This window comes from Bacillus rossius, chromosome 10 (assembly GCF_032445375.1).
Source record: "Bacillus rossius redtenbacheri isolate Brsri chromosome 10, Brsri_v3, whole genome shotgun sequence".
Lineage (NCBI taxonomy): Eukaryota > Metazoa > Arthropoda > Insecta > Phasmatodea > Bacillidae > Bacillus > Bacillus rossius.
The window spans coordinates 44,965,466-44,980,626 of NC_086337.1; the positions used below are offsets into that span (position 1 = coordinate 44,965,466).

General features: G+C 38.0%; 1 protein-coding gene across 1 annotated transcript in view; it reads right to left on the reverse strand.

Annotated features, from left to right (window-relative positions):
* Positions 1 to 15,161, reverse strand: part of LOC134536057 (homeobox protein Nkx-6.1) — a 557,696-nt gene that overhangs the window by 367,691 nt on the left and 174,844 nt on the right. Inside the window, exon 2 of the mRNA XM_063375585.1 lies at positions 10,843 to 11,147. Coding sequence (XP_063231655.1) covers positions 10,843 to 11,147 — 305 coding nt within the window. The remainder of the gene's footprint in view (positions 1 to 10,842; positions 11,148 to 15,161) is intronic.

Consider the following 15,161-nt stretch of genomic DNA (forward strand, 5'->3'; position numbering starts at 1 on the left):
CACATGTTTGAATTTCAGCCTATTACGAAATGAATCCGCGAATTTTTCCGGTCTCTACTAATGAGCAATCAGACCTTTTTCGCAAAAAAAAATACACGTGCCTTGTAAAAAAAAAATGAAAGGAGAGCAGACGTAAGTAAGCCAAGAAGCAGACAAATCTTTATTGCCTTTTGAAAATGAACAGCTGTTTCGCACACACGCCTACACACAGACACACAAAAATAAACTGAAACACGGTACTCACAACACACCACGTATTACAGCGGGTTCAATGACCTCCAGCATACATTTCACAATCCTCTGCAAATGTCGCCTGTTCATTGGCTGCTGACTTGTGAGACTTCTCAACTGTGTAAGTGGTGATTCGATACTTCTATGATTGAAGGTCTCCTATTGGTCAAGAGGCCTCCGGAATTAACAGTGAACCAATAGTCGAAGCAGCAGAAAAGTATAATTATTTGAACTTAAGGAAATCGCAAAATGAATCTGCGAACTTTTCCTGTTTCTAACTACAGCGTCAACTTTGAGCTACATATGGGCACGAAATAACGTAAATAGCAAATTTGTAAGAATAATAAAATAATAGTTAAGAAAAAAAAACCACGCTTTTATAGAAAATCCAACAAAAAATAGAAAATAAATTTTAATAAATTTGAATTAAGAATAATGTAAATAAGAAAAATATATATTTTATTGTAAAATAAGCGTGGGGTGCTTTTTAAGATATTATCAAAATGATAATCCTTCTACTCATATCTGTCAATAAAATATTTATAACTATTGACACCATGCACCCCACGCTTTTTTTTACAATAAAATACTTTTTTTCTTATTTACACTATTCTTAATTCAAATTTATTAAAATTTATTTAATTATTTTTTAGTTGGATTTTCTATACAAGCGTGATTTTTAGTTTTTTATCTATTATTTATTTTTCATTTTTAGTTGGATTTTCTATAAAAGCGTGCTTTTATAGTTTTTTAAACTATTATTTATTTTTCATTTTTTAGTCGGATTTATTTATTTTTTAATTTTTTAGTTGGGTTTTCTTTATTACATCAATTTAATATTAAAGTGAGTTTGAGTAGATATTGGCCGCTTAAAAAATATATATTCGATATAGCGTGTTGAAGAACTATAGTACACAATATTTTCAATATTCTACTATGACAATCAATGATTTTCAATAAAATTGTGAAGTCATTGATGTTTATTCTAAGTCAGTAACTTATCCGAGAAATGAGCAATTTTGGCGCCTGCTGCATCCCTTGGATGAGATAGACGGTTCTCGGGTTCCCTCTCCAAAAATTTTATCTAATTCAAAGTAGGTAACTTATCCGAGAAATAGGTGATCGGCGCGCCTGGTAGTTTCCCTTCTTGGTCTTGGCGCAAAGACACTAGGTACCAGTTTTAGGAAAACAAAAAATCGCTAATCCTGATTATCTTAGTAAGGATAACGGGTCTAACTGTTTAAAATATTGAATTGTCATCGGTCCTTGATAAGTATGCCAAATTTCGAGTTAATCCGAGGTTTTGAAGGGGGTCAAAATCATGTTCAAAGTTTCCGTTACATACTAACATACATACGTATGAAGCTAATAAAAGCTAAAAGTTAAAAACCTCCGTTTGAGTGAGCTCGGTAACACGTAACTGGAATAGTGCGAAAGAGAAAACATTTTAACTTTATTTAATGGTCACACACATGGGAATATTTTCCCGGTTGATTTCTTTTTACGAGTTTGACAACTTAATTAAATCCGTCAATTGTGTGTACGATGCAAATATAATGGTTTGCTTTTTGCGCACGTGTTTCTGTTTCTGTTTCACAATTTGTCTGTTCGTGTAGGTATAGAGAAATGCACTTTTAAATTAGTTTACGTGTTGTTCAAACAGCGATTTTTCTGAATTTGATGAAGTTTATGCCAACATGGTTTCCATGAAAATAAATCATAAGAAACTGTTGATACATATAATTAGTTTAATTATCTCATTTATACCTAAATAGCTTTATTATTATTATTTTTGTTTCCTCCGGCGTTCGGTTTCAAATGGACGAGAGAAACGAGCGCATTAAATTGTGTCCAGTTTTGATATAGCTCGGAGTTTTTTTTTAATGAAACACGTACAGACAAGTTCAACCCAAATCAATAAGCGTGGTTTGTCCATACGTGCCGTTTTAACTCCGCAACCCCTTGGTGGTTATATGGTATAGCAGCCCTCCATCCTACGTCCATGAATTTTTAGGTTTTTAATAGCAGGGGGTAGGGTTTGAAGACATGGTTGTCAAAATATGGCATCGCAAACCAATGGAATGCCTATGGGAAGTCAGTGTAGCAGCTGGGAATCGAGTGCCGAAGAGGCCGAGACAGGCCAAGAATGTTCTTGATTTTTCTAAAAAAAAAAAAAAAGTGAGCGACCCTTTCAGTACTAGCAAGAGATGTGTTCTGCGAAAAATAATTTCAGACCTGCTGTGTTTTTTCTAAAACTTTTTGGCAGTGTCTGTGTTTCGTGGTTGACCAGGTTCACTTCAGGTACACTTACACTGTCTCGCACACCAATCACAGCCACCCAGCGTGGAAGCAAACGCGTCCAGAATGGCCCCACAAGTTACAAGGAAAAAATTCGCTAACGTGGGATTTTTTCCTCGTTGGCTACTGACTTGTGAGTAGAGACCCGGAAAATTCGCGGGTTCAATGACCTCCAGGATTGACTCCAATATCCTCGACACACTCGGGGGCAAATTCCAACTGTTCATTGGCTGCTGACTTGTGAGTCGTCTCGACTGGGTGGCCTGTGATTCGACACTTCTATGAGTGAGGGTCTCTAATTGGCCCTCAGTCCTCCAGATTAACAGTGAACCAATGACAGAAGCAGCACTAAGGTATAATTATTTGAATTTTAGCATAACACGAAATGAACCCGCGAATTTTTCGGGTCTCTACTTGTGAGACGTGTCAACTGGGTTTACCCGTCATTCGATGCTTCTATGATCGAATGTCTCTCATTGGCCCAGAGTCCCGCAGATAAACTGTGGGCAAACTAGAAGAAGGATCACAAAAAGTATAAGTTGGGGCGTGTATTTATCTCGAAAAAAAATCTAAGTTCTACTAGAATGCAATATGGTATGCCTGCGCCAGCTGTTTCTTCCTTGTGATTGGCAGCCGTCTGCAAGAGAAGCCATTGCCTTATTTGGCCGGGGCCACTCAGGACGCGTTTGCTCCAGCAATGAATTATTGAGATTGGTGTGCTGACAGCAGAAATGAATCAGAAAAAAAAATTTGCCAACACGAAACTCAAGACGATGCTGCAGTTTTAACTATCAGCTAGTCTCGAAGTCTTTTCGCGAAAAATGCCTGCCCCTAAAGCATGGGCGAATATCGCGATGGAAAAGGGGGGTGGGACGAGCCCTCCACTGAAATTAAGAAGCCCTTCACCGAAGGGGGGGGGGGCCTACTTACGCCTGCGAAAACGTGACTGTGAAACGGGGTTGATAAGCATATGTTTTACGTATAACTTTCTGTATATTTTAAGGTTTTATGCTTATTGCATGCGTGTAGGCCAAAATAAGGGCCAGTGTACAACATACGATCACCGTATCCAGAGATGACATGTGTCGGTTAAAAAACCCACGCCCAAAACTCTCGGGCCGTAGGGCCAAACCTTCTCCCTCCCCCCCCCCCCCCCCCCCTATGTTTCCCAATGATTTACTACGGGGCACCTCTGCGAATTCTACAGATTTGCGACCCAGACCCTAGGTACAATTATTGGAAAATATGTAGCTTATCGCGAAATGAATCCGCGAAATTTTTTCCGTTCGCAGAAAATTTCATTTCGGAGAGAGGAGTTGGGTGATAGTTAGAGACAGGAAAAATTCGCGGATTCAATGACCTCCAGGATAGACTTCACTATACTAAGCACACTCGGGCGAATGCCACCTGTTCATTGGCTGCTGACTTGTGAGTAGTCTCGACTGGGTGGTCTGTGATTCGACACTTCTGTGAGTGAGGGTCTCTAATTGGCCCTCAGTTCTCCAGATTAAAAGTGAACCAGTGGTAGAAGCAGCACTAAGGTATAATCATTTGAATTCTAGCATATCACGAAATGAATCCGCGAATTTTTCAGGTCTCTAGTGATAGTTAGAGACCCGTGAATTTCGCACATTCAATGACCTCCAGGATAGACTCCAATATCCTCTACACACTCGGGCAAATGCCAACTGTTCATTGGCTGTTGACTTGTGAGTAGTCTCGACTGGGTGGCCTGTGATTCGACATTTCTATGAGTGAGGGTCTCTAATTGGCCCCCTCAGTCCTCCAGATTAACAGAGAACCAATGACAGAAGCAGCACTAAAGTATAATTATTTGAATTTTAGCATAACACGAAATGAATCCGCGAAATTCACGGGTCTCTAGTGATAGTAACCTCTTTGTCATCTGTATTGTTCTTTAAATTTCTTTCCTTTTCATCGGTGGCCGTGGGGAATGAGAGGTGTTTTAGTATTTGGGGGGGGGGGGGGGGAGCTCGCTCTCCTGGGTGAGTGGGAGGGGGTCGACGTAATCGTTTTCGCTCCTTAACCCCTCCTTTCCTCCCACCTCTTTTCACCGGTCTCACGGTTGTGTCTCCGGACGGCCCCACAGGGAAACGGGACACCCGCGCTCCGCCCGGAACCGGAAACTGCAGGGAGACGGGATCCCGCAGCGCCGCGTCCCGCATGGCGGTGTCCCCCCCCCCTTCCCCCCCTGTGCCCGCATCGCCCCGAGCGTTGCCCCAATTCCTCCCCCCCCCCCCCCCCCCCCCGATCACGCGGCGACTGTCTGGGCCGGGAATAAATTCATTGTGCTTTACCTTCACAAGAGATTCCCTAGGAAACCACTTGCCTATATATATTTAGTGTAACACTAAAATAAATATATTTTAACTCTGTGCAACACATGACTGTGGTTATTTCCGCACATATGAAACACGTCTTAGGAAGATTGACGAATAATTTTTAATATAGTAATTTATGTTTCATTCAAGCAATTTTTAAAAAAAAAACCTTGGAAAAGATAACCGATTATTTAATAATTGGACTTAAATTTGTTTTTATTGTTCTTATTAATGAGTGCAGTTAATAATATAAAGCTATACAGGGAACGGTTTACAAATAACTTTGAACACTATTTTGTAGTGATACAGTTGTTTTAACTTAAATGTACAAATTAAAAAAAATATATCAGTTATTTTCACGATTCGTCCGGACTCTTGGACGTTCACGTTTCACTACGAATCAATAATTGTTCTCGGTGTTCTTGCTTAATCATACACGACAATGTAATAATTTATGGAAAATATTTCCAGACCAGCTGTGTGAGAAGGTTTTGTAGCATCGTCTGTGTTTCGTGGTTGGCTGGGTTTGTCTCAGGTGCATGTCTACTGTCAGGCACCTCAGTCACGGCCATCCAGTAAGGAAGAGAAACGCGGTCAAATAAAGGCAATTCTTTAGCTTGCAGAAGGCCGCCAATTACAAGGAAACAATCGCTAGCGATGATACCTTACATATGTATATTTAGCGATAAGATTATTACGCGAAATATTCATGCTCTTACGCTTCTATAAATACATATTATGTCCATAATTTTTAATAAGAACATAATATGACTCTAGTTAATAGTTTTTTTTTACTATTTGATCAATTCAGTAAGTATTTATTTAATGGATTTCAGAAATTTATAGGTCAAATATTCAACTTCTGACATCAGCTGATTTTGGCTAGTTATTTTTCTCTTGTGTTTGTGTATTCATCTCTTTGTCAGTTCTTGAGGTTTGTCTATGAGATACAGTGTAAACCAGAAATGGCGTACGTATATAAAAAAGTTATAATAAATATTCACCATTGCAAGAATCGTTCAAAGAAGCTAGTAATTTAATAATAGTAATTGCAGGAAAAGTTTTATTTGTTGTGTGGCTTTGCAGACCTATGTTCTCCCTAGCTTTGCAGAATATTCTTTTAACAGGATTGTTTCCAGTAGTACAGCAAATTCAGCTTATTATATGAACCAAGGTCATTCTAAATAATTTTTTAATTAAATTTTGTGTTCAGATATTTTATTTATAAAAGCCTTTTAACTATTGTTTTTGTTCTGCAGTTTTCCCCTTTGTTTGCCAGGTTAGTATTTGTGCAAACGTCTTTTCAGTGTTTTATTTACTATTAAATAGTATTTTTAAGTCTATTATTACGTTTGTATTTATATGAAAACTATATATATGGTTCTAAATAATTGTTTATTGTTTTCGGAAAAGGAAGATGGAGAAACAGGTGCGCAATAAAGTGGCGCCAATTTTTTTGGACATTTATTTCTGTGCCGAGATATTCTAGTGCGTTCTATATGTGTTTCTTGTATTGGAAAAATCACCAGATGTTCGCTCCCACGGGAGACGGTAATTTTATCCTCGTTTTAACGCCAGCCAATCAGAAAGAACTTTGTATTTTTTTTTTTACAGAAAAGCCTCTTAGCGAGGGAAAGGAAAGTTGTGCATTGTTGTGTCCTTACAGAAAAATGTCGTGATTGGTCGGTTAGGTCACGCACTTACTTCTACCCTGGAACTGAACACTAACTGTGCAATTGGGTAAAACGTGGCTAATATGGTAAAGAAAATTTTTTAAACATTGTTGTTTGACACTTGAAGCATGTTTTGCATTGGTCTATAACAATTGGAACTGAACACTAACTATGCAGTCGGGTAAAACTTGGCCAATGAGTAGAGACCCGGAAAATTCGCGGGTTCAATGACCTTCAGGATAGACTCCAATATCCTCTACACACTCGGTCAAATGCCAACTGTTCATTGGCTGCTGACTTGTGAGTCGTCTTGACTGGGTGGTCTGTGATTCGACACTTCTACGAGTGAGGGTCTCTAATTGACACTCAGTAATCTAGATTAACAGTGAACCAATGACAGAAGCAGCACTAAGGTATAATTATTTGAATTTTAGCATAACACGAAATGAACCCGCGAATTTTCCGGGTCTCTACCAATGAGGTAAAGAGAAATCTTAAACCATTGTTGCAACGTGTTGCCTCGTCGCTGCAGTTGCGGAGTCAGTTAATAGTTGTTCGAGTGCTGTGCCGAGAGTTCGCGTCGTTCGGCGGCTCAAGAAATGTTTTTTTTATGATGTTGGAAGGACATATAATTTCACGTCTGGGTGCCGCGGCCATGCCTCTACTAAGATTTAACCCGTTTTCTTCTGCATGTTTCGGACTTTTCAATTAGACATAGGCCCTTGTTGGTACACCGGGACGTAGTTTCCGTGTTATACAGTTCACTGTAATTTTTTTTTCTTCGTAAACGGAACAGAAATATTCATGTAAAATAACAGATATTTGTAAATCTGTACATTAAAATACAAAACCATTTAATTCACTACAAAATAGTGTTCGTAGAAAAACTGAGTTCGGATTCTTACTCGGGTACCGCCAATAGTTAAAATTATTTGGAAACCTTTCCCTGAATAGCTTCCCAGTATCAACTTCTGGCATTAATAGGCACAACAAAGCAAAATAAAGTCCGATTGTTGAATATTTGATTATCTATTCCATTGTTCAAAAAAATTTGGCTTGAATATAAAATTATCAGCCTATTTTCGTAAGAAATAGTATTAGGTATCACGAAAAAACAACGTAATTCATATATGCAAAAATAACTATAGACATGTGTTGTACAAAGTTACACTATCTTTCATGTAGTATTACAAAATATTTATTTCTTGGCAACTGGTTTCCAAAGGAATCTTTGGCAAAAGTAAAGAAAAATCTTTTTTTCCTCTGTGTTCCTAGCAGACGAAGAGGTCACTAGGAACATTATTACGAGAAGGCACAGGACTTTGTGAGGACCGATCTTCAAAATTCAGTGGGGTTTCTTTTTCCCCGGCATATCGTCTAAAGGACATGAATTTTCGTCTGGAGAACAAAATTCAAAATTAAATTCGAATTATTTTATTTACATTCAAGTAATAACAGTTTCGTATAGTTAAATAATCGTAGCAGAGCTTAACACCAAACTACCTGCAACTTCAAATGAATTTTTTTTTCAAGCGTTTGTGTATGTGCAAGGAACGATAGTCAACTTAGCAAAGGGCACGATTTTGACTTGTTACGGTTGTTACAATGTTGGCGATCGTGCTTCCGTACGGAGAGAGGAGTCTCTGCGACGGCATTTTGAGTTTCGCGATCGAAGCGACTCCGGCAAACCGGGACGGGTAGACGGGAGGTTTGGACGTGTGGGCTGTGGAGCGAAACGGAACAAAACAAAGTTCGAAGCGAAATGCGTAGGTGGGGACTTGATGTGGGCTTTTGGACATACGCCATTGCTTAGCACATGTATGTCTGCAGAAGAAAACTACAAAAAAAAAACAACCACAAATGACAAAAAAAAACAACCAAATTTATCAAAAATTGCTGTTGTCAGGATTTAACGCCACACAATATTCCACAACAGGAATATGGTCAACAAACAAGGAAAAAACAAAGAAAAATGGACTGACAGAACTAAAAAAAAACCACAAATGATGACAGCAGAAAAATTCCGAACCCCAAAAAAATTCAACACAGCAGTTGAAACGAGACAAAAAACACAGCAAAACGAAAAGACGAAACAAACACAATAGTTTTCAAAAAAAAAAAAAAGAGAAACGAAAAAACCCCCACAAATGATGACAGCACAAAAAATATTGAACCCAAAAAATTCAGCACAACAGTCAAAACGAGACAAAAACACGACCAAACGAAAAGACGAAACAAACATAACAGTTTTCTAAAACAGAAACAAGCGACGGGGGTTGGGGAACAAGGGAGGAACGACAATGTCAAAGGCTCCCGCTCGCGTGTTTAGCGTCGGGGTCGTCAACAAATGCCGGCGACAGTTGTAACCAGGGCTCCCCCTCGGGAACTAACTCACGTCGCCCGACATCACGACTCCATTGTGCCGTGTCGCACAGTGTCATACCACGCGACCTCCCCTGCCCTTCTGCGTGGTGATAGCACGCAAAACCAATTACCGGGTTGTTGTGATCACCCCGCTACATTATTTTTTTTTATCAAAGAAAAAAAAATACTCGCGTACATTAACTGGAAATTTCTTACTTCAATATAAAACATCAATATAAAACTGAATATAAAACATCTTCGTTATTTCTGCGTTTTATAAATTCTAACAAATTAAGTACTATAAGTAGAGACCGGATAAACTCGCGAATTCATCTCGCGATAGGTTAAAATACAAATAGTAATACCTCAGTGTTGCCTCTGCTATTGGCTCACAACTCACCTGGATGACTCTGGGCCAATGAGAAACACCCGACCAGAGCTTTATCGAATCACAGGCTGCTACGTTGGGACGTCTCACAAGACAGAAGCCAATGAGTGGGCGACATTTGACCGAGTGTACGTAGAACTGTGGAGTTCATCCTGGAGGTTATTCAACCCGCGAGTTTTTCCGGTCCCTACCTATAAGCTAAGTATGCAAGATGCATATATGTCAGTAACACACAACCTGGTGTATTTTAATGAAAATTTCAAACCAGCGTGAGTCTACATGCGATTTAATTGATAGGCGAATGACGAAAGACAAATGTATGGCAATGAAGATTGTTTGCCTACCTGACCAAGTTATGCACAATGAAGCTGCAACCAATTGCTTCTTTTTTACATATAATCAAAGTGCAAAAATACACGCGGAGGTGCATGTGATCGATAATAGTAAGGAATGTGGGGAGTAGTTCTCGTTGAGAAAACTTACACAAGAGTTCATATCATTTGCAGTGCAATACAATTGATAGTGAACTATTCAAGCATCAATTGTCTATTGCATGCACCCCGCATTTATCGTTTTAAATCATACAGGTTAATTCATAGGTGTCAAAAATTAACAATTACAAATTTTTAGGACAATATGCACGGGGTTATGAATCTGTATGGGGTTATAAATCATTAAGGGGCTACTTTTTAGTCCGTTTTAAAAACATTTTTTTTTAAAATATTATTTTTTATTTAATTATTATTTTAGCATTTTAGTCTTGTGTGTGAATTTTGCAATTTATTTCAATTAATTTTTAGTACAGATCAAATATATGATGTTATTCCTAACCCCATACAAACAGATTATAATGAAAGTTGTGATTGTGAATTTTAAATACCTATGAACATACTTTCAAGGTTTAAAACTAAAAATGAGGGGCGCTTGCAATATAGTAAAGAGACAAGCCGTGAAGAACGCACCAAACGACAGTGCGTGTCAAATTCAATGCAACACCATCTATTGACGAAGTTCCAAACTAAACTGTTATCAGCACCGTTAATTCGATGCACACAGCGAGCATTGCTAAGCGGACGGGTACCGCCAAGGAGGAGAATAGAAAGTTGCCTGACCTTACTATATGACCGTGTGGCGGATATTTCCCCTAGCCATGTATGAATGGGTGATATCGGCGTCGCCTGCGAGTGCATGCGTTATGCATCCCGCACCACTTTACTGCTCTGCTCGTAGCCTAATGCCACGAATCCGGGTAATTTTATACACAAAACGAAACAAATTTGTCCCGAACAAACGAACATACAGACAAGAAAGTGATTTAATAAAAACGTTTTAAAATAGAACACATGTTATTATAGTTTTGGCTAAGACTTCGGGTATAACAACTTTTATACTCAGAGCCGCACCCCTAGGAAATGTACAGATGTACAAATATCCGTTAAACATACAAAAAAAAATTGCATTGTGGATGTGACTTGTTCTGCACTGCAATATAAACGTGGGAAAGTCAGTAGGCGGACCAGGATGGACTCGAAAGCACGGTACTCACCTGGGTCTCGGTGACGTTGAGCAGCTTCGCCATCTCGGCCCGCTCCGACGACGACAGGTACTTCTTCACCTCGAACTGCTTCTCCAGCTCGAAGATCTGGCGGCCGGTGAAGGTGGTGCGCGCCTTCTTCCGCTTCCGGTCGCTGTCCGAGCCGGCGCCGTCGCTCAGCTCCGCCGCCGCCGCCGCGGCAGCCGCCGCCGCCGCAGTGACCGCCGCCGCCGACGTCTTGGCGCCCGCCGCCGCCCCCGGGGTCGCCGACGGCTCCTTCTTGCGCTTCGCGGACTTGGGCTGCGCTGGGGCGCCATCTGCGAAAAATATACATCCAATTTTCATCATAAATCCGGCTTTTAGACGTCATAAACCCGTCTCTTGGACCGCATACACCCGGATTTTAGACATCATAAACCCGGCTTGTAGACTTCATCCACCAGGCTCTTGGACGTTATACACCCGGCTTCTAGACGTCATACACAGGCTTTTAGACGTCATAAACCCGTCTCTTGGACCTAATTCCCCCGGATTTTAGACATCATAATCCCGGCTTTTAGACTTCATAAACCCGGCTTTTAGACTTCATCCACCCGGCTCTTAGACGTCATACACCCGGCTCTTAGACGTCGTACACCCGGCTTTTAGACGTCATAAACCTGGATCTCAGTCATTACACACCCAGCTATTAGACATCACACACCCAACTCTCAGACAGTTTTAATTTTTTTACTAACTTTTTAGTTTTAATTTTTTTATTAAATAATAATACAATAATTGCTCATTTATAATGAAAATTAATTATACATAAATTAAAAAATAAAATTAGGCGCAAATTTTTGTAAGAAATATTCAGAATTGCCACGATAAACGTATTGTACATATATAACAAAAATAACCATAGCCATGTGTTGTACAAAGTTAAAATATCTTTATAGTAGTGTTACAAACTATTTCCTGGCAACTGGTTTCCAAGGCAGTCTGTGTAAGACCTGGTCGTCAGTGCGGCTTCGCTATCGTGACGGCAGAGGAAACCTGTGAACTGTTGCGCAAAGTTCAAGCGGAGCTCTACGTCGCCGCTGATAAATCGCATTTTGGATTTGACAGCTCCCTCGTTCGCCGAGCCATTACGAGGGGACAGTCATAAAAGTACCCTTCGCAAAAAAAAAAAATTATTGCGCATGAAAAATATGTCATCAGCACACCGTAAAGTATGTGATGGGTGCTTGGAACGAGCCAATCATCCGTCGCCTCCCTATCCTCCTGCCACACTTCATTCTACCCCCCCTCCCCTTTTGACCAATTCATCCTCTCTAACCATACACACGCCACCTGATCCTCACAACTTCAGAATTCCCAAGAATTCTCATGAATAAAATTGAATGTTAACATTGTTGAATATTCGCAAAAGTTCTCAATGTTTCCACATAAATCATTCCAATAAGACATTGGCTTATAGGAAATACAACATTCACAAAAGAGAGTTTGCGTGTGAGTGCTACTAGTCTGCTTTACGTCTACGTAAGGTATTTTTAAAGTATTTACCATCATATAAATATAGCAAAAAAATAAACTTATATAAACTATTTTAATTGATAGATGTATAAAAAGTGCAATTAATTGTTTTACAAGATAAATAAATATGTCATAATTTAAAATGTATATACAATATAAGTTACGATCAAAGGAAAATTAAATTTATGACAACCATATGCAATAACGCCACTTCTTTTTTTTTTAGTGATATTTCCAGCGCCTGTACCTTGCCCCGGCTAACTGCGCTGGGAAGTTTTAATCGAGTTTTAATCGCCACTGTGTGAGACTTCAGTCGAGTGACAACAGTTGTGAAAGATGGTCGAAAGGAATTCGGACAGCACTTCAGAAACGATAATCTGATTGCGTGCAGGTGATTCTAATGAGTAAGAATTACGTTTGATTTTAAACTGCATGCTATTATATATTAAGAATTTTATTGCCAAGCATGTCGTAGGTACTTTACTAATGTATTTTATTTCCCTTCAATATGACATTAAAAACAAGTACTGCAAATAAGTTCTCAACAAAAAAAAAATCAACTAAATGTAAATGTACACAATAACGCCATACCTAACGGATCCAACAGCGCCAATTTTTATTGATAAATGTATTTCTGATTAAAGACTTGAGACTTTATTTTGACGCATGTGTTGTATAATTATTTCACTTATTCGTTTGCTAAGAATGTTACTGGAAAAATTAATTAAATTGGTATACAAATAAAATGTATCGGTTAAGACATTAATTAATGCATAGAAAATTTTAATTTTGAAATTTTATTCCACGAAATAGTTTCACAGCTTAATTTAATGATTTTTAAATATAATCTCACACATGAATGTAGTGAGTTTTAATTGTTAGTGAAGAATTTTCAGTTGTAAGTTAGAGCACGATAATTTTAATAACTGACGAATAATTTTTGAGTGCAATTAATTAAATGTAATATTATAATGTATTTTTTAATATGGCGTTATTGAATTTAGCCTATGGAGATACAATGTCGTCACACTGCATTTAATAATATTTGTTATTAAAATTAAAAAAGAACATTAAATACTAAAATATTTTAGCAAATGAATCATTTGGTATTATTGTTGGTGTTTACTTGCATATTTTTATTAATTTAAAACAATAAAAACTCCAATTTCAAACTAAAATGGAATTTTGAGAAGTAGTGGCGTTATTTTACAAGCTAAAAGAGAAAAGAAATACTTTCATAATCATTAGAGAAATCTCTTCAGTTAAATTATTCAGCCATAGATTGATGTATTTTCTTTAATAAATAATTTTAATTTATTTTTATATATTCTATAATAAATACATTTAAAAAAGCAGTTAAAAGATTGTTTCTTGATGTAGTTTTGTGAGTACGGAATTATTTTTAACATTTAATGTGGGAAACTTTAAGCATTAACTATGTTGGAACGTATCATCCCAATTAAGAAATTTAGGAAAAACAAAATAAATAGAATCAAAAGCCATTACAAAGCTTCTCAGTGTTAGTTTGCTCATCTAGGCATACGCAAATCTGGAAACTTAATCACGTAAATATTAAGGGCCTAACTTGGCTACTTTGGTAGAATTTGGGCAAGTATTCGTACAGGTTGAATACATATTTCATCAATTAGTAAAACATATTTCGACACATTGAATTCATTAAAAAAAAAACTTAAAAAAGTACTAACAAGAATATATATTACGGTAATGTGCATAAATGCTTGATTAGAAGAGATCTCGTAGACCCGTGATTACCTGAGTATTCATTGACTCGTCGTGCAGTTTGGAAGTCAAACCATCACCGGTATGGCCACATTAACATAATGTACACGATTAGCAAACACGATTACCGATTGGAAGTTTCGTTTATGAATTTTACTGATTTGCTTAAGAAGTGATTTTAAATACTTAATCAAGAAATATTTTTTCTGCAACTATTTCTTGCATTACATTTAGCTGGTTTTAAAGCATATATTTAATAAGTATAAAGTAGTCTACCTATATATCGTTTATACTTCATTGAACTTAAAGCATGCTGAAAGACGACACTGATTATTCCATAAACAAACAGTTCCCATTTATGACGTCATGAAATTTGTTGCAAAAGTATTTTAAATACATAATTATAATTAATCGCCTATTAATTAACTTTTAATGCACCATCCAAAAAATTAACTAAAAGATAATCTAAACGAAAACCAATGTTTTTACTATAAGTCATGATCTTAAGGCGAACCAAAGAAGAATTATTGCAATTCTTTTGAAAAATAAATTAATAACAAAATAATAATCTGAATCATTGAAATAAACGCGTAGCTTTTCGTGAGAGAAAATCATGTCCGTGAACAAAATTATTACTTTTGTAATTTTAAAACTACCATGCCACGGAATTTATCAGTAAAATGAATCACGTGAAATCGCTATTCCCCCAGGAAGCCGAAATAAAATTGAAAGTAATCTGCTGAAACAAAAAAAAAAGAGATAAAAATAAATCCTTCGTTCCGATCACTTCACACACGCCCTTCGATATTTTATCGCGGCGCCAGAGGTTCGGAACAGAGGGTCGGAAGGGGATAAAATAAAAGGAAATTCGTTTCGCGCCAAACCCCAATTTCCCCTCCAGCCGCTGTTAAACACTACATTCTTTACCTTTATCGCAGTTTGATGGGGTGCTTGATCCCTTCCTCCCCGACCCTCCGGCTGTTCTCGACGCCTCGATAGGTATCGATCGGGTTTGTTCGGAGATTATCGATTAGAGATCGCCTCGTCCTTGTCCGACCCCTCTCTTTCGTGGTTGA